This window comes from Phascolarctos cinereus, unplaced genomic scaffold (assembly GCF_003287225.1).
Source record: "Phascolarctos cinereus isolate Bilbo 61053 unplaced genomic scaffold, phaCin_HiC Scaffold_9;HRSCAF=440, whole genome shotgun sequence".
NCBI lineage: Eukaryota > Metazoa > Chordata > Mammalia > Diprotodontia > Phascolarctidae > Phascolarctos > Phascolarctos cinereus.
The window spans coordinates 49,031,980-49,054,081 of record NW_027556402.1 but is presented as its reverse complement, the minus strand read 5'-3'; the positions used below and the strand labels follow the sequence as shown (position 1 = coordinate 49,054,081).

At 38.0% G+C, this 22,102-nt stretch overlaps 1 protein-coding gene across 1 annotated transcript in view; it reads left to right on the top strand.

Annotated features, from left to right (window-relative positions):
• The window catches only part of COL25A1 (collagen type XXV alpha 1 chain), a 563,954-nt gene that overhangs the window by 445,888 nt on the left and 95,964 nt on the right, over nucleotides 1-22,102 (top strand). The window contains exons 13-15 of the mRNA XM_078148267.1: nucleotides 3,535-3,588; nucleotides 7,105-7,131; nucleotides 10,999-11,043. Coding sequence (XP_078004393.1) covers nucleotides 3,535-3,588; nucleotides 7,105-7,131; nucleotides 10,999-11,043 — 126 coding nt within the window. The remainder of the gene's footprint in view (nucleotides 1-3,534; nucleotides 3,589-7,104; nucleotides 7,132-10,998; nucleotides 11,044-22,102) is intronic.

Below are 22,102 nucleotides of genomic sequence, written 5' to 3'. Positions count from 1 at the left end.
GGCTTCATAGAGGGGGTGGCCCCTTAATGGAGCCACCCTGAAAGAAGGATTTCAGAGGTTGAGATGAAAAATCAAATTCGAGGTATGCTTCTGATGTGTAGGTATATGGACATCATTAGCCTGCTTGAATCCACAAGGGCAAGATATGGTAAGACGTGGTCAGAGGATAGTTAGTAGTACAATTTAACTGGAATATAGAGTGGGTGAACAGGGCTAATTTGACACAGGATTGGGAAAGCAGTTTGGAATTAGAACATGGAGAGACTTAAATTCCAGGCTAAGGAGTTTATATCTTTTCCTAGGAGGAATTTGTGTGATAATTTAACAGATGAGACCACCAAGGGCATATGGCAAGACAAAATGGATTGAAGGCATGTCTTTCTCCCTGTACCACTTTCCATAGTACATATACAGTTCTAATACCAATTCCCTCTGCTACATATAAAGACATTTTTTGACATTCATTTTTAAAAAAATATTTTGACTTCCTAATTTCTCTCTCCTTCCTCTCTGGGATACTAAGTAATTTGGCATAGGTTATATATGTTCAGTCATCCAAAACATAATACCATATTAGTCATGTTGTAAAAGAAGACACAGGCCCGAAGGAAAACGTATACACACACACACACACACACACACACACACATGCACAATACAGAAAGTGAAAAATAGTATGTTTTGATCTGCATTCAAATTCCATCAATTCTTTTTCTGGCAGTGGATAGTATTTTTCACCTCTGGAATTGTCTGGAATCTTTGTATTGCTAAGAACAACTAAGTCATTTACAGTTGATCATTTTACAGTATCAAAAATTTGTTGGAACTGATTTATGAAGGGGCCTTGAATTTCAGGATAAGCAATGTGGACTTGATATAGTGGGCTGGAGAGTGATCAGAACCTGCATAATGTAGTAAAGAAGAACGAGAAATGAGTAGCTAAGTGCTGCAATGAATAGAGTGCCAGGCCTGGACTCAGGAAGACTCATCTTCCTGTGTTCAAATCTAACCTCATACACTTACTAGCCATTAAACCCCCTTATTACAATAATGGCAATGGGAAAGGGTGGTGGTAAGATAATTACAAGGATTTGGTAATTACAGAACCTCATAATCTCAGAATTGGAAGGGACGTCATGTCATGTAGTCCAGCCTATGCCCAAGGAGGAATCTTTTCTGCAATATAACTTCCTAGTGGTCATCCAACTGTTGCATAAAGATCCACTCCCCCCCCAGACATTCCACTCCACTTTGGGGCAGCTCACATTATCAGGAAGTTTTTCCTGACATCAAGTCTTGTCTGTTTGCGATTTTCACCCATTTCTCCCTCTGGGACTAAACGAACTAAGACAAATCTATAGGACAGCCCTGCAAAGATCACTTCCATACCTTCTGACCCCCCACAAGTCTTCTCTTGTCCAGAGAAGACCTCTGTTTCCTTCAAATGATTCTCACATTGCATCATCTCAAAGACCTTTATCATCCTGGTTAGCTCCTCCAGATGTCCTCCAGCTTTACCAATGTCCTTCCTAAAATGTGGTTGCTGGAACTGATCTGACCATGGTAGGGTAGAGTGGGACTACCACTTCCCTAGTCCTGCACATTCTACTACTTTTATACTTGTTGTCTTGGCTGCCCTATCATAATATTGACTCATATTGAGCTTACATATCACATAAGTTTTTCATTAAAATGGATATTTAGCCAAGCAAGCCTCTCCTATCTTTATTTATGAAATTGACTTTTTGAGCCCAAGTGTGTCACTTTATATTTATCACTATTAAATTTCATTTTATTAAATTCGACCCAATGTTCTTGCCTGTTGAGGTCTTCACTTAGTCTTGACTGTCATTCTTGGCATGCTGTCATTGTCAAATAGAAATTGATTCCTGCTGGTACATATTGACTTAGAAAATCCACTGTGTTGTATTTTATATTTACTCATTTAGTTAAACATTTCCCACTTACATTTCAATCTGGTTCAGGTCCCACTTGGTGCCTGAGTTTGACACTTCTGATCCAAAGTACTAGATATTAAGAAATACAGGAAATAGGGTGCAGAAATTTATCCTGCCCTACAGGAAAATAGAAGGGGAAGGGGATAAGAGAAGGGAGGGGGAGAGATAGAAGAGACGATAGACTAGGGGAAGGGATATTCAGAATGCATGCCATCTTGGGGTGAGGGGAGGGGTGAGATGGGGTGAAAATTTGGAACTCAAAAACTTGTGGAAGTAAATGTTGAAAACTAAAAATAAATAAATTTATACCAAAGCACTAGATGTATCTCTTCCACCTTCATGTCATCTGACAATTTGTCTTCAATGACTTTATCCAAATCATTGATAAAAATGCTAAACAGGACAGGGCCAAGCAAAGATCCTGGAGGAATGCATTGATAACCTCCCTCCAAATAGATATTTAATGTCTGTGGATAGCTCTTTGGGTCCAGCCATTCAATCTATTTTAAAACCTCTGAACTATAAATTTATCTAGTATACTTACTGCCCTATTTTCCATAATAGTAGCATGAGATACTTTTATCAGATGCTTTTGTTAAAATCAATGGAAACACTACCTGCATAGCAGAAGTACTTCTGCTACCCCCAGTGAAAAGACACAAATTGGCCCAAAAGGCAACAGAAATTCCGATGGACCTTTAAGGAGGGTTTAAAAATAAAAAGCAAGATTCTTGCGGCTTTTTAGTCACCCCAAAACGTTGTAGGCCAGCATGTTTCCCTTTTCATACCTCACTATGTTTTTTTGAAACTTATAGGTTTAGATTTTCACTGCATTGAATGAGGTCACCATTCTTTAGAAACAGGAAATGTTTCCAAGTTAATAATTATCAGCTAAGTGGCCCAGTGAATAGAGCGTTGGACTTGGAGTCAGGAAATCCTGAGCTTAAATCCAGCTTCAGACACTTACTAGCTGTGCTATTCTGGGCAAGTCACTTAACCTTTTTATGCCTCAGTTTCCTTAGCTGTCAAATGGAGATAATAATAATCATGAGAATCAAATGAGATAATATTTTAAAGTGCTTTGCCATCCTTAAAGCACTATATAAATGCTAGCTATTAATATCTCATAGAAGCTTACTTGCAGTGAAAAGGATTAATATATGTATATATACACACTCATATATATATACATATTACTTTAAAGTCTTCGTAGGACTCCATATTGTATCATATGAGTCTCTTGATAACCCTGTAAGGTAGGTACTATTATTCCCACTTTACATGAGGTAATTTAGGCTCAATGAGGTTAAATCCTACAGCTAGTGAGTATCAGAAGCAGAATCCCTAACACAGGTCTTCTTGACTTTAAAGTCCAGCATATGACTCACCATGCCATGCTATTTAATGCACTGTGGTGATAACATTTACTTGCAACATTTTATTTCTATGCCATTTTTGTAATATAGGGAGACCCAATTAGATAGGAGTCTCCTTTCTAGGGCTGGGTAGAATTCAAGGATGTATTTAATGCAAGACTTGTCATTTTATTCAGTAACATGTTCTGTTTTCGTTTGAGGGTGAACCTGGCTTGCCCGGAACAGCGGGACAGAATGGCACACCTGGGCCTAAGGTTAGTTAAATAAAAAGTCGTGTACATTTTCTGTGCACTATAAATATCTGCATAAAATATCATGTTATTACCATTTTTGATGTGACTGATGTTAAACTTGTGTGTCCTTCTTTGCCTGTTAAGACCATGACACACTAAAAGATTTCTCTTCATACTAAGTGAAAAAAATTATTGTTTGTGACATTATAATTAGTGTTCATTATGCTTCTTCCTGATTTAGAAAACAAACAGGATGTCATTGTCTTCCCCATCACCCCAGACTTTTTCTCTCCTTTTTTTAATTTTATTGATATATTTTGTATTCATATTCACTCTTATTTCCAAATATTTCCCTCTCACCTCTCCAGCCCAAGGAGCCATCTCTTGTAACAAGAAGGGAGAAAAACAAGACAGCAAAAATAAGCAATACATCCACACCCATATTCCCCAACTCTACAAAGAAGGCAGGGAGGTCCATTTTCTCATCTTTTCTTCAGGGCCAAGCTTGGCCATTATAATTTCATAGCATTCAGTTCTGATTGCTTTGTTATTGCTTTCTTTCCTTTTATGTTGTTATAGTCATTGTTTTCTTTATCTTGCTTATTTTTTACTTTACTAAATATTTCATAGATTTTTCCCATGCCTCTCCATATTCTTTATGGATGTAAGTTCTTTTTCCTTTCCTTTTTTTTTTTTTTTTAAGATTGTGTCTTCCTCTTTCTTCCAGGCTGGAAGTTCAGGGGCTAATTATAGGTCTGGTCTCCCTCTGATTATCACTAGAGTTTTGACCTGCTCTATCCCATCCTGGGGCAGTTTGGCCTTCCTACAAAGTCTGATAGACCCCCACTCCCAGGGGTTTGCCATATTGATGCTAGACTTAGTGAAGACATCTAATCACCTTAGCCCACTGCAGCTCAGAATTCTCAAGCTCAAGAAGTCCATAGCATTAGCCTCCCCAGTAGCTGCAATTACCATCATGGACTACCATGTCTGACCTGTGTTATCAATGCTTACAGTGAAATATTTTTCCATTGTGTTACCGTAACACAACTTGTTTAGTTATTCTCTTAATCATTGGGCATCTACTTTGTTTCTGGCTTATTTACAGTCACAGAAACTTAGCAGAGATTATTGGCTATCATTAGAAATCCTTGGTTTCTGAGATGATTTTAATTGTTTCCTTGGTGACCAATGAACAATAGTTGACATTTACATAATACTTTCCTCCAACCACTCTCTGAGGTATGTAGTCTAAGTATCACTTTCTTCATTTTATAGATAAGGAAGATGAACTCCTCAGCAATTAAGTTTCAGGGCAAATACTCAAACCTAAGTCTTCTACTGCAAAGTCTAGTGTGCTTTCTGCCCCTCCATGATGACTTTCTGCAACACCATAGACCATATTTATGTTGCCTGGAATTTTCTATTCTTTCAAATAACTTCTACAATTTGTTACTGCTCCTAGAAATTTACCTATTCAATAATGCAACATTTTCATAGCACAATGGAGATGTAGCTCCATTTTAAAAGTTAATATAGATATGGCCTAAATAGTTAAGAAAGGTCTTGAGAGGGTTTGGGGGCTGTAGTTCTTATTGACTTCTGGGAAATTTCAACTTTTCTCTTTCTTGAGAAAAGAAGAAGTCTGTTAAGGACAATATAGGTGACAAATTCCAAAAGGTTTGCTTAGTGAGCTTCTCTTAAATAGCAGGATTATGTCTAATCCCATCAGTTGTGTTTTTGTGTATCTCTAGACACACATACCCATCACAGATCACATCATTATTGATAGGTGATGACAGATTTCAAGTTTATAAATGTTTCTTTTGCCCAGAAAGAGAGGCAAGTGAATAGTCCTTTGAGACCTCAGCCATCTCCCCGGCTGGTTCTCTTTCCCCACACTAAAATGCCAAATGATTGGACTTCATGAAGAATGGATGTTCATGGTGCTATTCTAGTGTTGCCTAGCAACCATCTCGATAGGTGTTGGGTGATGAGAGTGGCCAGAAATACATGAAGCTAGAGGGTCACTGTCAGCTCCCAACAATGAAAGGAGAATTGCCACTGAAACTAGGTTATGAGTTTGAAAAAGAACATGGAAGTCGTCCTAAGCTGTCCTGTCAGCAAGAAGATCTGAGAGCACTGGAGACTTCTGCTCAAAATTTTCACAAAAGCAGCTATTTCATTATGCATATAATTCATTCTAGGACTTTTTATCATTTCTGTCCTTTTCCTGTAAAGTTATACTGAAACTCTCTTTACCCTGGGAATTTCCCTGATTTTGTACTTTCTGAGCAGAGAAGGCTCTCATAAAATCTCTGGGTTCTTTCACATTCCAGCATTCTCCATAGGGGACTGTAATATCCCAACAAACAATGGATTCAGAATCTACTGTTGTGGTTGGGAGGTGGAGGGAACCAGGCTACAGAGGGTATTATGGCTCTGGGACCATTCCATTTGGCTCAAACCATTCACAGGACTTTAAAATCCACACTGCTGAATCTGTCTCAAGGTTGGAAGTTCAGGGACAGAATAAGGACAAATAGCCTAGGGGACCTTTGGTCCTAGGACTGATAGGGCCAATCAGAGGTCTTCCTGATTCCAGGCTCTCCACCACACCATACCATTTATCACACAGATGTGCTAACTTATTCTTTCGACAATTTCTTTCTTTGGTATTTTGATAATGGCGAGGCATTGTTAGTCTCACTGACTCCACTTATGTAACTGTATGAAATGTGGTATTTCCTGCATATGCCAACCTCATTTTAGGAGGAAACTGAAGGTTGTACTAAGCAACTTTTTTTTTTTAAACAGCAACTTTAAGCAAAATGAAAATTACCAGACTATTTACAGATGTTGCCATGGAACCTAAGTTGTAATGCCACCAGTATCCACATGACAGTATACTGAATTTGCGGCTCTTTCTTTAGATCTCAACAATACAGATGGAAAGAATCAAGATAATACCTAAATTTGAATAGTCTGCCAAGGATCAAATTCTTTTTTTCTTCAGACAGCATCTATGTAGCTAATATCCTACTTAAGTCATTGAATGACAGACTTTTAGGGCAGAAAGGAATCTAAAGTCTATCAATCATTTCACTTTACAAATTAGGAAACTGAGACACAGAAAGGGAAGGTGTGACCCATGTTCACACAGTAAGTCAATGACTGAGCTGAAATCAAAAACCCAGGGCTCCTACCTTCTTCTCTAAAACCACACGACCACTTTCTCTGGTCAATATCTCATTTTGGAGGGCAGAAAATTCTTTAAAGCTCATCCCCCTTAATATGAAGTCAAGTGTCCTCTTGTTGATTTTGAACTTTCCTACTCAGAATTCTGGAGTCCCTTTATCCTGATGTTTTAGAATCTAGTGGTTAATTTTTCATTTATGCCATCCACTTTATCATGAAATTACATGTGGCATCTCCATATATTCCCCCATCTTATTAGGCACCCCCAACCAAACTCACTCATCAACAGTATCTAGTTGAACAGGTGAATAATGCACCCATATCTTTTCTTTTTCTCAGGGCGATCCTGGAGAGCGAGGAGAAAAGGTAAGACTGCATTTATCTCTTTTTTTTCTCCCAGAATGAAGCTTATATAGTGCTTACTATGTGACAGGCACTGTGCTAAGCACTTTACAGATATTACAACCCTGGGAGGTAAATGCTATTATTATCACTATTTTTTAGTTAAGTGTTATTGTTGTTCAGTCGTTTCAGTCATGTCCAACTCTTCATGATCCCATTTGGGGTTTTCTTGGAAAAGAACCTGGAGTATTTCCTTCTCCAGTTCATTTTACAGATGAGGAAACTGAGGCAAATAGGGTTAAGTGACTTACCGAAGGTAACATAAGTAGGATGTGTCTGGGCCAGATTTAAACTCAGGTCTTCTCTGACTTTGGGTCCAGCACTTTATCCACTGTGGTACCTAGCTGCCCAAAGAGTTACTAAGAAAGGGCTACTCTAACTAAAAATGTTTAGTATTCCATGCCAACTTTTAAAATCTTTTCAAACTGACTAGGCCTGCAAAAATTTGGTTCACTAATAATAGAAATTTAGTGCTGAAGTAAATAGATTACCAACAGAAATATGAATTTCCAAAATGAAACCTGAAATTTTGCAAATGGAAGACAAGAGCACAGGTCAGAGGAAGTATTCATGACTAGCACTAAGTATATAAAGGAAAAGGAAGGAGTCAGTGTATCTAGAAACTGATCAGGGGGTTCTTATCTGGGGGTCCGTGACTTTCTTTTTTCAATATTTTGATGACTCTCTTTTAATATGATTGGTTTCCTAATCCTATCCAAATTGAAGGCTTACAAACGTAATTCTGAGAGAGGTCCATAGGCTCACTAGATCACCTCTGTGTGTGTGTGTTGTGTGTGTGTGTGTGTGTGTGTGTGTGTGTGTGTGTAGGGGAACTCATGACACATACCCAAAAGTTTAAGAACCGCTGGACTCAGTTTTCTCTATAGGAAAAAACTTCAAGAAATCTCTTTTTCAAGTCTACACTGAGAGTCTTGAAGGCCATGTCTATAGAGCTCAAGTTTTGTTTAGATCTAAAGAGCTGATCTGGCAACAAACTGTGGCATCTTGGAGGTCTGAGAGACTGGGGTACTATTACTAGGCTGCCTATCATAGATCAGTCAGCATTTCATTAAAGATAAATAAGTGTTACTTATTTTTACTGTTAAACTAATAAAAAAGAAGGGGGCAGCTAGGTGGCACAGTGGATAGAGTAGCTATTGTGACCCTGGGCAAGTCGCCTAAACCTGTTTGCTTCAGTTTCCCCATCTGTAAAATGAGCTGAGAAGGAAATGGCAAGCTACTCCAGCATCTTTGCCAAGAAAACACCAAATGGGGTCACAAAGAGTCAGACACAACTGAAACAACTCAGCAACAAAATAAAAAAGAAATCACCATCAGTATAATTATTGAGCATCTATCATATCTACACTAAGTGTTCCAGATATATGCAAAGAAATCTAAGACAGGCTTGGGTCCTTAACATCAAAGGCTTTATAAATCTACCGGGGGAGACGTCCTATATACTTTTTTAAATAGCAAAACCAAGTCTCACATGCTAATGATACAAGTAATAAATGCTATAGGAGTTCAGAGGACTGATTGCCTGGGGCTGAAAATAGACTACAAGAGACAGGTGCCTTCAGATCACCAATTTATATTTAGCCAATTGGATTGTAGAAGCTGGAACATGAGCTAGATCTTAAAGGAAGGGTAGATGTTAGACCAAAAGAAAGAGGGGAGAGGGGCAGCTAGGTGGCATGGTGGATAGAGCACCAGCCCTGGATTCAGGAGGACCTGAGTTCAAATCCAGCCTCAGACACATAACACTTACTAGCTGTATGACCCTGGGCAAGTCACTTAACCCATTGCCAAAAAAAAAAAAAAGAGGGGAGAGCATGCTAGCTAGGAGAAACAGTAAAACAGAGAGGCAGAGACAAGAATGTGGACAGGAAATGGTTTTGATGGAGCAGGGAGTTGACTTTGGGAAGCAGTAGGAGATAAGACTGAGATGTACATAGAGTCAGAATACAGAAGACTTCAAATACCAGGATAAGGAGCTGAAATTTAGCTACATTAGGAAAGGTGCCCAACAGCTCTTAAGCTAACCTATCAAGTGGTAGAGGGTGTATAAGCTGCATTTGTGATAGGAGTACTCACACTTGCAAAATCCCATATCCGTGAAATATAGAAGTACAGGTATTAGGAAGAGGACACTGAAATGTGTCACCTCTTTTAAAAAAAAAGGACAATCAAGTATTTATTAAGCATCTACTATGCAGCTAGGTAGTTTAGTGGGTACTGAGTGCCAGGCCTGGAATCAGGAAGACTCATCTTCCAGAATTGAAATCTGGCCTCAGACACTTAATAGCGGTGTGACTCTGGGTAAGTCACTTAACCCTATTTGCCTCAGTTTCCTCATCTATAAAATGAGCTGGAAAAAGAAAAGGCAAACCGTTCTAGTATCTTTGCCAAGAAAACCCTAAATAGGGTCACCAAGAGTTGGTCACAACTGAAATGACTGAACAACAGCAGCAAAAATGTGCTAGGCACTGTGCTAAGCAGTGGGCATACAAAGTAAGACAGAAAGTGTGCCAGTAAGGAGGTCACAATCATATGGGGGACTGAATACGCAAACAATTAGGAACACACAGGATACATACAGAATAAACTAAAGGTAATCTGAGAAGGAAGGCACGAGGATTCACATTAATTTCCTTCCGTCTCTATTAAAAGAAAAAATATTTTAATGATAAAAATCCAGGATAATAACTAGCTTTAACTTATCTGGACCATTAGATTACATCAAAAACCATAGATTAAGAAACACAGGGGCGGCTAGGTGTCACCATAGATAGAACTCTGGCCTTGGAGTCAGGAGGACCTGAGTTCAAATCCAACCTCAGACACTTGACGCTTACTAGCTGTGTGATCCTGGGCAAGTCACTTAATTCTGATTGCCTCACCAACAGGAAAAAAAAAAAGAAAGAAACTCAAATCCTTCGTACTTCATTAATACATCCTTTTTCATCATATGTACCATTGCTTCCCATTGATGTTGGGTTTCAACCTTTTGTTTATATCAGAATTTTGAAATTTGTGTAATTTCTATACATTCTAATAATCCCTACGCCTGGAGTCATCCACCCAAATCAGGAGAGGAATCTGAGAACCTCTACCTCCAAGATATCGCTGCACTCACACATGTAATCCACAGCAGCCACATAGCACAGCAGCTGAAAAAGAGAAAGATTGTTGTAGGGGGAAAAAAAACCATAGGTAAATAGAGCCTTAGGAAGAAGAGCATGCTTTAGGGGAAAAAATTAACTACCTAGATTATGACTGGAATAGATGAATATGACTGGGATATTTGAATTGTTGTATGGCATCTCTGTCCTGCTAGTAATGATCACAGTCCTCTTCAGACCTGACCTGAGTCAGCTATATGTTCATGGAGCAGTTTGGGAGGTAATTCGTTGTGTGTGTGAGATTAAAACTCATAGTAGGGATTAAGGAATTGTTAAGTTGATTGTCAGTTGTCAGATGACTTTATGAGTCAAAGAGCTAGGTCTCAGACTACGATCTTACTTACAGTGCATCAGACCATGTAACGGTCAAGCATATTTTTCCTTCTTCCTTAAAATTGAATTGATGAAAATTTCTTTGAAGGTACAATATCAATGACATTTTGTGGTCCTTTCCTTTGTCCTCATGGTTTCATTCAGCCAAATTAATTAAAATTCCTTTTCTTTGTGGCTTTGCAAAGAATTTATAAGAGACTGTAATTTGGTATACTATATACAGGGGAGGGGGATAGGGAAAAAAAAGCTTAATATAACATTACTCTGTGAGACATTAAAGGTCTTATCTCATCCCCTCTCTTTTTCCCCTTAGGGAGATGCTGGAGACAGTGGACCCAAAGGTGACATGGGTGAAAAGGTACATTCTTTTTGTGTGTGTTTGAAATATGAAACTATATGTGTATAGTCAAATTTATAATCTAATGGATATGATGTGACATATGAGTGTGTGTGATTTGGGTAGAGTTCATGGGATTATAAAAACGAAGAGAGAAGTCAGTTAACTAGATTTATCCTAACTCTTTAGAATGATACATTGCAATGTTAGGCATTTAATGTAGTGTGGTGTGTACAAACACAGGAAAAGGTAGATTTTTCTTATAGAGAATGGATGACTAAGTGGTTGGATTGTCATGGAAGAAATGCCCCCTTCCATTTGCAAGTGAGATAATTCAATTTCAACATGGAGATATTTAGAAATCTCTATTGTAGCCTGATTTATTTTGTCTAGTTGATTTGAAAAGGTAAAATTTCAAAGCCAAATGAAGAGATTGAGCACTTTCATTGTACAAACAGAGATAATATCACTTAACTAAATCCTGTCATATTGGGTTGGGAATTTGCATCAGTATGAACCTGAAGTCCACAATGTTTGAGAAACTGGAAAAAAAACACCTGTCAGTTGTCTTTAATTGTCTTTTAATTGGATTCTCACTTTCCAAAGATTTCTGATAAGAACAATTTGAGCATTCTACATAGGAGGAATTAAAAGATAGAGTCCTCAAGAGGGCCTTGACAAGTTAAGAGACTGAGCTAGGATATGTAACCATTTAACTCTAGGCAGTCAGCTTATATTAAGGCAGTTGGATTGTTGTGATTTGTCCTTCATTCTGGAAGAGGACTATGTTATCAGGAAGATGGTGCCAGGACTTGTGAGTGGATTGGATTTAAGTAAGGGAAGTCTGTGCAAAGTCACCCGCCTTGCTTTCTCCTTTGGAGCCATCTAGGTTCTGTGGCAAGATATAGATCAGGATAACTGGAGGTAGCCCCAGGCAGTTGGATTTCTGGTTAAAGGGCTGCTGGGTGGCACAGTAGTTAGAGCACTAGGCCTGGAATCAGGAAGACCTATGGCCTCAGACACTTACTAGCTGTCTGACCCTGTGCAAGTCACTTAACCTTGTTTGCCTCAGTTTCCCCATCTGTAAAATGAGTTGGAGAAGGAAATGGCAAACCACTCTAGTATCTTTGCCAAGAAAATGCCAAATAGGATCATAAGAGTTCCACATGACTGAAATGATTGACTAACAACAAAAATTGTCGGTTAAAGCAAACTACCTAACAGTAACTGAACAACATAGAAAAAATCAGTGGCTTTCATATCTGCACAGACTAAAACATGGCAGGATGGCAAAGTTGTAATTTAGGAGCTATTGGTCAGATGAATAATGGATGGACTATTGTATAACTTCTACAAAATAAAGGATTTATGTTATGATTCTTATAAATATACATAGATAAATGGTGTGTGTGGTTGAATGAGTTCTTAAGTTGTATTTGTGAATCTCAGGGCAGTCATAATCTAGGAATATGCTGCACATACAACCATTTTAATTGCCAGGCAGATGCATATGAGATTGACATTAAAATGTTTCCTAATAAAAAGGTTAATGACATTATCTCTAGGACTCTAGAAACCAGCTACATGAACATATGGATACTATATTTCCTTTTAGTTTATATTTGGAAGAAAGAAATAAGTTAAGGTTAAACTTGCGAGGTAGACAGTCTTATTGTTCCAGTTTTGTGGATGGGGAGATGAAGGCATGAGAAAGCCAAGTGACTTGTCCAAGGTCACAGAGCTTATAAGAGCAGAGATGGGCTTTGAATTAAAATCTCCCAGTTCCAAGTTAAGAAGGCAACTTTTGATGGATTACTCACATGGCTATGTATAAATACATATAGATTTATTGAAACTAGAAAGTTTTGAAGTGAATTTATGCAAAATATCTAGCACAGTGTTTAATGATTTTTAAAAATTAAATTAAACTTAGCCAGGAGGACCAGAAGCAATTTGCATATGTTTAAAAGTATAATTTTTAGGCCACATGTCCATGATGAATTTTAAAATCAATCATATTTCATTTTCAAGCTTAATGAAACAACTCTTTATTTTAGAAGAACATATTTGACTTTCTTCAGTATTTTCCCAGTATACTCTATTTGTAAAGGTTTCCTAATTTTTTACTTTTTTAATCAAAAGAAAAGTTTCATTATTTCAGATGGAAATTGAAAGGAACTAATTTGGATAGTGTTTTTATTAAAATTTTTATTAGACAGCTGAAATTAAGCTCAGGGAATATATCAGTTAAAAAGGAAATGATTTTAATAAACTCTGAGTAAGTCTAAACTGTGGGTTGTAAATAGAAATCTGTATTGTATAATATGCAACCTGAAATGCAGAGTAACATCCCCATGAATGGTATAATTTGAATGTAATTTTTAACGTATTTTACAAAATGCTACTTCTGTCATAGAATGTATTTCCAGGCCTTTCTTGGCAATTCATTCATCATTTGCCAAAGCTTGGGGAGTAAAATCAGCAAAAAAAAAAAAAAATTCTTGTTTTTCATCAATGTAGCAAGTTACATCATTGACTGGTCCTTTTAATAGGGATTTTTTCCCTCCACTTTTGATCCAAGTCTGGTTCTGTGAATGGTAAAACAATCTAAGGTTTCCCAGGCTAACCATCTGGATATCCTGGAAAACCATAAAAGCACTGGCTGATTGTTCTCTACAGCCAGCAGTTAGTGGTATACCTTAGGTTGAAGAATACTTTAGGAGAGATTCGTTTTACTCTAGTGAAAGGGTTTTTAAACTGAGGCAGATAGGGTTTGTTTTTTTTTTTTTTGGAGGGTATGTTAGGATGGGAGTGTAAAGACAACCATGAATTAAAAATTTTTTGATTCAACGTAATTAGTTTCCTTTGTAATCCTAAATATTTTGCTTTATGTACAAAAATATGATTCTGAGAAGGGGTCCAGTCTGGCTACAGCAGACTGTAGCACAAAATAGGTGAAGAATCCCAGTACAAAATTGCTATTGAAAGGTTAAGGAACTCTCATAATTTTGTACCTGTTAGTCTAATATTTAAAAATGCCAAATCAGATTCTTTCTTTTGTTTTCCTGCTGTTTGAAAACAGTTTGTCCAACACATTGAATAGTTTTGAAATCACTATCCTTCCTTTTTCCTTTGGCCTTATCACTCTGATATTCATCATTTCTGAAAGTTTCCTTGGTCCTCTGGATCGAAAGATTTCCATTCATTTGCTGTGTCCTGTCTGCCTTCACTTGCAGCTCTGTGTCTGACTCTGACTCTCTCATTGAACCTTAGTCCAAAAGCTTCCTCCCAAGCCAAACACTCAGGGCTCTCTTTGCTCCCTCTGAATCTAAGTCCTGCTCAAGCATGAAAGAAGCGCAGTAAGGCAGGAAGAACACAAGCCATGAATCATAATCTGGCTCCATCACTGACTACCTCTGTAACTGGATAAAGCCCTAATGCACATCATGGCTGGTCATATTATGATGAGAAAGATTGGCAGCACGCTCGGCTTCTTTCGCACTACAGATGTGAGACAGCTGGATGGCACACGGGGTAGAGCACTGGCCCTGGAGTTGGGAAGACCTGAGTTCAAATCCAGCTTCAGACACTTTCTAGCAGTGTGATCCTGAGCAGTCTCTTAAACAATTCTCAGTTTCCTTAACTGTAAAATGGGGATAATAACCTACCTTCCAGGCTTGTTGTGAGGATCAGATGAGATCTTCATAAAGCACTTAGCACAGTACCTAGTACACAGTAGATTCTTAATAAATGCTTATTTCCTTTCTTCCTATATGTATTCAGGAAGAGTACAAGTAGATCTGTGGTAAGGAGAAGCATTTTACATGGGGTTTTACTACATAATAATAACAAAGGATAAAGAGCAGGAGTGGAAAGAACACCAACTTTGGAGATAGAAGACCTAGGTTCAAATCTTGCCTTTCTTGTTTATTACTGGTGTGACTTTGGACAAATCATTTAGACTCTCTGGACTTGAGTTTTCTTGTGTGTAAAATTAGGAGGTCAGACTGGATGGGTCCTTGAGGTCTATGATGGTATGAATTGTGAGAATATGCTAAAGGAAAATGTATATCAGTGTAGGTTAGAGAATATATTAAGTGAATATGACTTCCTGCAAAAGCTTAATGTGCTTCTTAAAAAGTATGACACCTGACATTTGTCACAATACTTTTGAATTCCCAAAGTTCTTTCATAAGTGTGAAGCTGTTTCTTAACTCCTGGCCATTGTGTATCTAATCTTTCTATTAGATAAGGCCCAAGTATAGAAGTATAAGGCAGAGGATAATTGATGCTTAGGGCACACATCATTATTCCCATTTTACAGATGATTAGAATGAGGTTCAGAAAGGATTAATTTGTTGGATGGTAGGATTTTCTAAAACGTGCAGCAAATTTATATGTTTTTCCCCTTATAGATTCTATTTGTTGGTCAGAGCTATAAACATGTCTAGATACACGTATTCCTATACAAACACATATAGAAGTGGCCTCCAAGTATCATTTATGGAATTATAATAATACCTAGTATTTATATAGTAGTTTAAAGTTTGCAAAATATTTTACAAATATTATCTCATTTGATCCTCACAACAAACCTGGGAGGGAGGTACTATTATTATCCCCATTTTATAGGTGAAGAAACTGAGGCAAACAGAAGTTGTCACAATGTCCAAGGCAGGATTGCAGCTTTATGACTTCAAGTCCCACCTTCTATCCTCTGTGACACCTGACTACCCCTACAAATAGTAGTCAAGATTGTAATGAAAAGAAAGGATAACTAGATTTTAACCCAATGCCTAAGGATGATACATGGCAATGTCTGACATATAATGTAGTATCTTGCAACAAAGGAAAAAGTAGATTTTCTTTTTAAAAAAAATTTATTTAGTGTTTTATTTTTCCCCAGTTTCACATAAAAAAGAAATCTTAAACATTTGTTTTAAAAACTTTGAGTTCCAAATTCTTTCCCGTCCTCGCTCCCTACCCCCTCATTGAGAAGGCAAGCAATTTGATATAGTTTATACATGTGTAGTCATGCAAAACATTTTCATATTAGTCATGTTGTGAAAGAAAACATAGACCAAAAAAACCCTCAAGAAAAATAAATAAAGTAAAAAAAGTATATTTCAATCTATATTCAGATGCCATCAGTTCTTTCTCTGGGGAGAGACAGCATTTTTCATCATAAGTCTTTCAGAGTTGTCTTGGATCATTGTATTACTTAGAACAGCTAAGTCATTCACAGCTGATTTTCTTAACAATGTTGCTGCTGCTTTGTACACAGTACAATTCACTTTGCATCAGCTCATGAAAGTCTTTCCAGTTTTTTTTTTCTGAGAGCATTCTGCTCATCATTTCTCACAGCATAATAGTATTCCATTCTAATCACATACCGCAATCTGTTCAATCATTCCCCAATTGATGGACATCCCCTCAATTTCCAATTCTTTGCCACCAGAAAAGAGTTGCTATAAATACTTTTCTGCATGTAGGTCTTTTTCCTTTCTGTTTTTTATCTCTTTTGGGATACAGACCTAGTAGTGGCATTGCTAGGTCAAAGGGTTTTATATAGTTCTTTGGGCATAGTTCCAAATTGCTCTACAGAATGGTTGGATCATTTCATAACTCCAAAAGGTAGATTCTCTTGTAGAGAATGGATGCTAAGCTCCTAGCAGTTGGATTTTCAAGGAAGAAATGCCCCCTTACATCTTCATGTGAGATAATTCAATTTCAACATGACAATATTTGGAAATCTCTATACCAGCCTGATTTAGGGGATTATTGCTTGTGACATTCTGATTAATGCTCATTATTTCATCTGAAGTTGAGCAAATAGGAGTGAAGCTATATTCATTTATGCCAAATATACTCACACGATATTTGTCCATTTGTGGATATCTTCCCCTGCTGAGACTTTCATTTCCAAGCCAGTTGATTTGTTAAGAAACTAAGAGTATGTTCAAGGCGTACTTACATTTTGTCGTTGCTTTAATCCTGTATTCGTTTTCATTTTTGAAGGAAGGAGGATTACAAAGTGTCTTATTTCCACTGCTTTTAGCATCATCCCTTAAAATGTTTTACTTGTAAATGGCTGCCTCTCAGTAGTGGCCTGGCCACTTTGGAGTTATAAACATTCTTTGAGACTTCTCAGTTGTACATTCTGCAAAGGAAAAGAACAATATCACTCATGCATGTCTATCAAAATGAGACAGCTCAAATTGCCATCAGTGCAACAATTCTTCAGAAAATTGTCTCTTGTTTTTGCTTCACTTCCTGTCTTATGGAAACGACTGGGAGGAAATCTAGTCCCAAGTCTCGTCAGGAGATTGTCATGAAATGGAAGCATTTTTTAAAATTCCAAAGCTATGGTAAAGACAGCAAATTCTTTTGTTTGTCTGTTTGTTTTTGTAAAATCAATTCAACAAGACATTGGTGATTCCTTCCCAAAATGTGAACTCTAGGGATATATAACCATTAGTTTTCCATCTGGAATTGGCATTACATTCTTATTCCAAAGGTACCAATATTAGCTTAATTACAAAGTCCAGAGACCTTTTTGGTCATTATCCTTCTTGACCTCTCTATTGGATTGATCATCCCACATCCTGGACACTCTCTCCTCACTGAGTTTTCCTCATCAGTCTTATACTTCTCCTCCTGTCTAATCAGTCCTTCTCAGTCTTCTTTACTGGATAATCATCCATGCCCCACACCTCTTTCTCTGGGTGTATCATACACCTCTGTCCTGGGCTGCCTTACTCAACACTTTTTTTAGTGATCTCAATTATCATGAGTTCAATAATCATCTCTTCAAATGAATCCCAAATCTTCATATCTAATTTCATCTCTCTCTTCTCTCCTCCAACATCAATCAACATCTCAACATATATATCTCGTAGGTGTCTGGATTGAGATCTATCCAAGACAGAACTCTCTATTTTCACCTCCATCCTAAACCCACTGACCTCCAAACTTCCTTATTTCTGTTGAGAGGTCTAAAATCCTTCCCAGGTTTACAACCCAGCAATCATCGTCAGCCCTTTGGATCATAGGACCCCTAGATTTAGCTCTGTAAAAAACCCTAGAGGTCACTAGAGTCCAACACTTTCCTTTTGTAGACGAATTTCAAGATCACATGGCTAGTACGTGTCTGAGGTAGGATTCAATCCAGGACTTGCTAATTCCAAGTCTAGCACTCTATTTGCCACGCAGTGTTCCTTTTTCTCTTACTTGCCCCCACATAGCCAATGAGTTGCCAACTTTTGTCAAATCTAGCTCCATAACCCTTCTTGCTTCCCTTCTCTTCTCCTTGACCATGTAGCCACCAAGCCTCTGATGAACTCTTCTAATAGTCTCCTTATTATTCTCCCTAAGTCCAGCCTCTCCCTCTTCGATGAATCCTCCACATAGTTGTCAAATTGATACTTGTAAAACACAGGTGTGACCCTGTCATTCCTTTGCTCGAAAAGCTTTGATGATTCCTTTTTTTGCCTTTGGGATAAAATACAAACTCTTCTGCCTGGCACTAAAGATATTTTATAATCTTAATCCAACTCATCTTTCTGAACAGATTTCAAATTTCTCTCCCTCACCTAAAATACCACCCAGAGGAAATGTTTTATTTAATCTTTTCTGAACACAACAGCCCATCACATGCATATTTGCCTTTGTGCTTGCTTACCTCCCCATACCTGGACTGCTCTCCCTCCTCACCCCCAACTCTTAGAATTCCTGCTTCTCTTCAAGATTCAGTTAAGATACTTTGCTGGAATTCAGGCAAATGATAACTGCAATATTCTTCTGATCTACCAGTTTAGTAAGCCTGCTAATAAAGGAAATTAGGTTATTCTGGCACAACCTGCTCTTGGCAAAGCCATGTGCTTTCTTTTTGCCTACTTCTTCCCTTTCTAAATGTTCATTAGCCATCCTTTTAATAATACATTCTTGAATTTTGTTAAGAATTAGAGACAAACTTAGAGTTTTTGAAACTGATTCTCCTCCACTTTAAAAATTACAGTATTTGCCCTTCTACAGACCCATGGTATGTCTCCTGTTGGTTATATTCTTTCAAAGATTTGATCATCAGCAATCACATTCAACAGTTCTTTCGATAGTCTTTTGATATAAATTCATCAAGGACAGTTAGATGCTTTTTTTTTTTTTTTACTATTTTCTTACACCTTTTGGATATATCAACTCCCTCTTAGCAATTTTTGTTCTGCAGTTTCCTGTCCAAAGATTCTTGGCCCCTTTGGCACCAAAGATAATTCCATTTCTTTCTCTCCTTCACCCAATAAGGGAGGCGGTGATGCATAAGCAAAGTAAGAGTTGAGTCGTTCTATCTTCAACAAGTTGTGAGTTATCATCCTTTCCACAACTAAGAAGTCATCCTTTCCATTAGCTGGGGCAGCTAGATGATGCAATTAGGAAGGCCTGAATTCAGATCAGCTTCAAATGCTTCCTAAATGTGCAATCCTGGCCAAGTCACTGTTTGCCTCAGTTTCCTCACCTGTAAAATGAGGATAATAACAGCACCTACCTCACAGGATTATTGTGAAGATCAAATGAAATAAATTATAAGTGTTTAGCATAGTGCCTGGCTGAAAAGCACAGTAGGTGCTTTAGAAATATTTATTCTCTTCTTTTCCCCTTTCTTTCTTTCATCATCTTCTTTCTCTCAGATGGTCTTTTTTAAAAGTCAGGCTTTCCTCATGAGCTTCACCTTGGCTCTTTCATGAATCTATCTCTTTAAACTATTTCTTTTTTTCATTGTCAATAAATTTGTTCTCTTTAGATATTCAGACTTGCCATCTTAAGTCCTTCCCATCCTTCATGAGCTGACTTCTCCTGGTGAAGGATCCTTTGTATCATTTCCCTGACTCCTTTGCTATTCAATTTCCCACACCATTTCTAGCTTCCTTTCCCCTCCTTGATCACAAATTTTAAGATGCAGAGTGGTCACATTGACCCATAGTTTCCATCATTTTTACTTCAGTAACCATTTCTTCCTTATTGGTCAGCTCCAGAATTGCATTTCCCCTGGTGGTTTCCTCCACCTTTTGAAGGATGAAATTCTCATTAGGACAAGCCAAGTAGTTATTAACTGTTCTGCTTTTGGCAGAGAGCAAAAGAGAGAGAGTTCTAGCATATGTCCAGAAAATGGAAGTCTCCCATTACAACTCTAGCAGGCCTCCATATCAGATTTGAGATCTGTTTCCCAAACTCCCGGTCCCTTTCCTCTTTTTGTCTGTAATATAACTTGATAACATTATCACTTCTGGTTCTCCTTCCTTTGACCTTCACTCAAATGTTGCCTACCCCTTTGGTGCAACACTTAATACAGCACCTAGTACAATAGTAGTCTATTAATAAATGTGCATTGACTTGCTAGCTCCTGATTCCTATACTTGAGTATATATTCTTAATATACAATATTGCTGCCCCGCCCCTTCCCCCTCCAGATGTTTTACCCATAATTTTCCTTTTGGATGAGGTTAAACCTTTCTCGAACCATCACAGTAACACATATCAAATTTACTTGTACCTGTATTAGGATCTCTAGTTCACCATGTTTGTCATCCATAGTTTAAGCATTTGTTTATAGCAGGGTGTTCTGAGCTGTGCCTGACTCAGAGCTAGTCCCCTGGTAGTTTATGTTCAATAATTAGAATAAATCAAGACACTTGTGGGTTATTCAACACTTGACAAAAAGAGATTGACTTGGCCATAGCAGGAGAAGGATATCCAATAGAGATAGACATTGAAGACATCTTCAATTGATTAGGCTGAGGGAAGCTCCCGTGCCTGAGTTAGCCATCATGGTCTATCATCTTCAATTGCCTTTCAGGCTTTTCAAACTGGATGTCCAGTAGGCATCTTAAATTCGATATGTCCAAAACAGAACTCAATATGTTTCCCTCTAAAGCCTCCCCTATTATTGTAAAGAGCAAGACCATCCTTCCAGTCCCTTAAGCTTGCAACCTAAGGAGTCAGCCTCTCTGACTACCTATGTCTAAGCTGCTATCCCGCTGCTGCAGGCCTTGTCCCCTCGCAGTGGCCTGCTGATGGGTCTGTCTGTTTCAAGCCTCTCCCCATTCTGGTCCATTTTCCATTCAGCCACTAAAGTGATTTTCCTAAAATGCAGATCTGATCATGTCACCTCTATACTCTAAACTCCAGAGGCTCCCTATGCCTCTGAGAGCAAATATAAAATGCTCTGTTCAGCTTTCAAAGCCTTTCATAACCTAGCTCTCTGCTACCTCTTCAGTCTTCCTGCACCTTACTTCCAGACATATACTCTTTGATCCAGTGACATTGGCCTCATGGCTGTTCCATGAACAAGATACTTTCTTTGTCTACCCCCCCCACCCCGTGTTTAGAATCATCCCACTTCTGCACTCTAACCACTGACCTCCATGGCTTCCTTTAAGTCCCAACTAAAATCTCACCTCCTGAAAAAAAAACCCAAACAATAAAATCTCACTCCCTACAGGAAGCCTTTCTTAATGCCAGTACCTTTCCTCTTTTAATCATTTCCTATTTATCCTGTAGATAGCTTACTATATATATATATATATTTGTTTGTATGTTGTTTTTTCTCCATCCATTTGTAATGAGGACAGGAACTTGAGGACAGGAACTGTCTTCTGCCCCATTTTGTGTCCCCATTGACACAGTGCCTAGAGGTGCTTAATAAACGTTTAATTGGAAGGCCTCAGAGTATACTTGGAACTCTGTGTGGTTCATTCAGGTGATAAGGAAATGACATCAGTAGTGTGAGTCTTTAGTCTCCTGAACCAATGAGTATTCAAAGAAAATCTCAATATCTTTTAAGAAAATAGTACTTAACATGAATGAAAGAAGGGTTAGAATATTGCTCCTGCCACATACAGGTTCTAACATGGCCATGAACTTGGATGGGGGAAAAAAATCAAATCAATTCTCACCAATTTTCAATAATATCTAACTGAAATTTAGCATTTTCCTTCAGTTATGAATTTTTAAAAAAATATTCTAAGGAACCCATAGTTTTCATCAGACTGCCAAAGGGGTACATGACCCCCAAATAGTCAAGATCCCC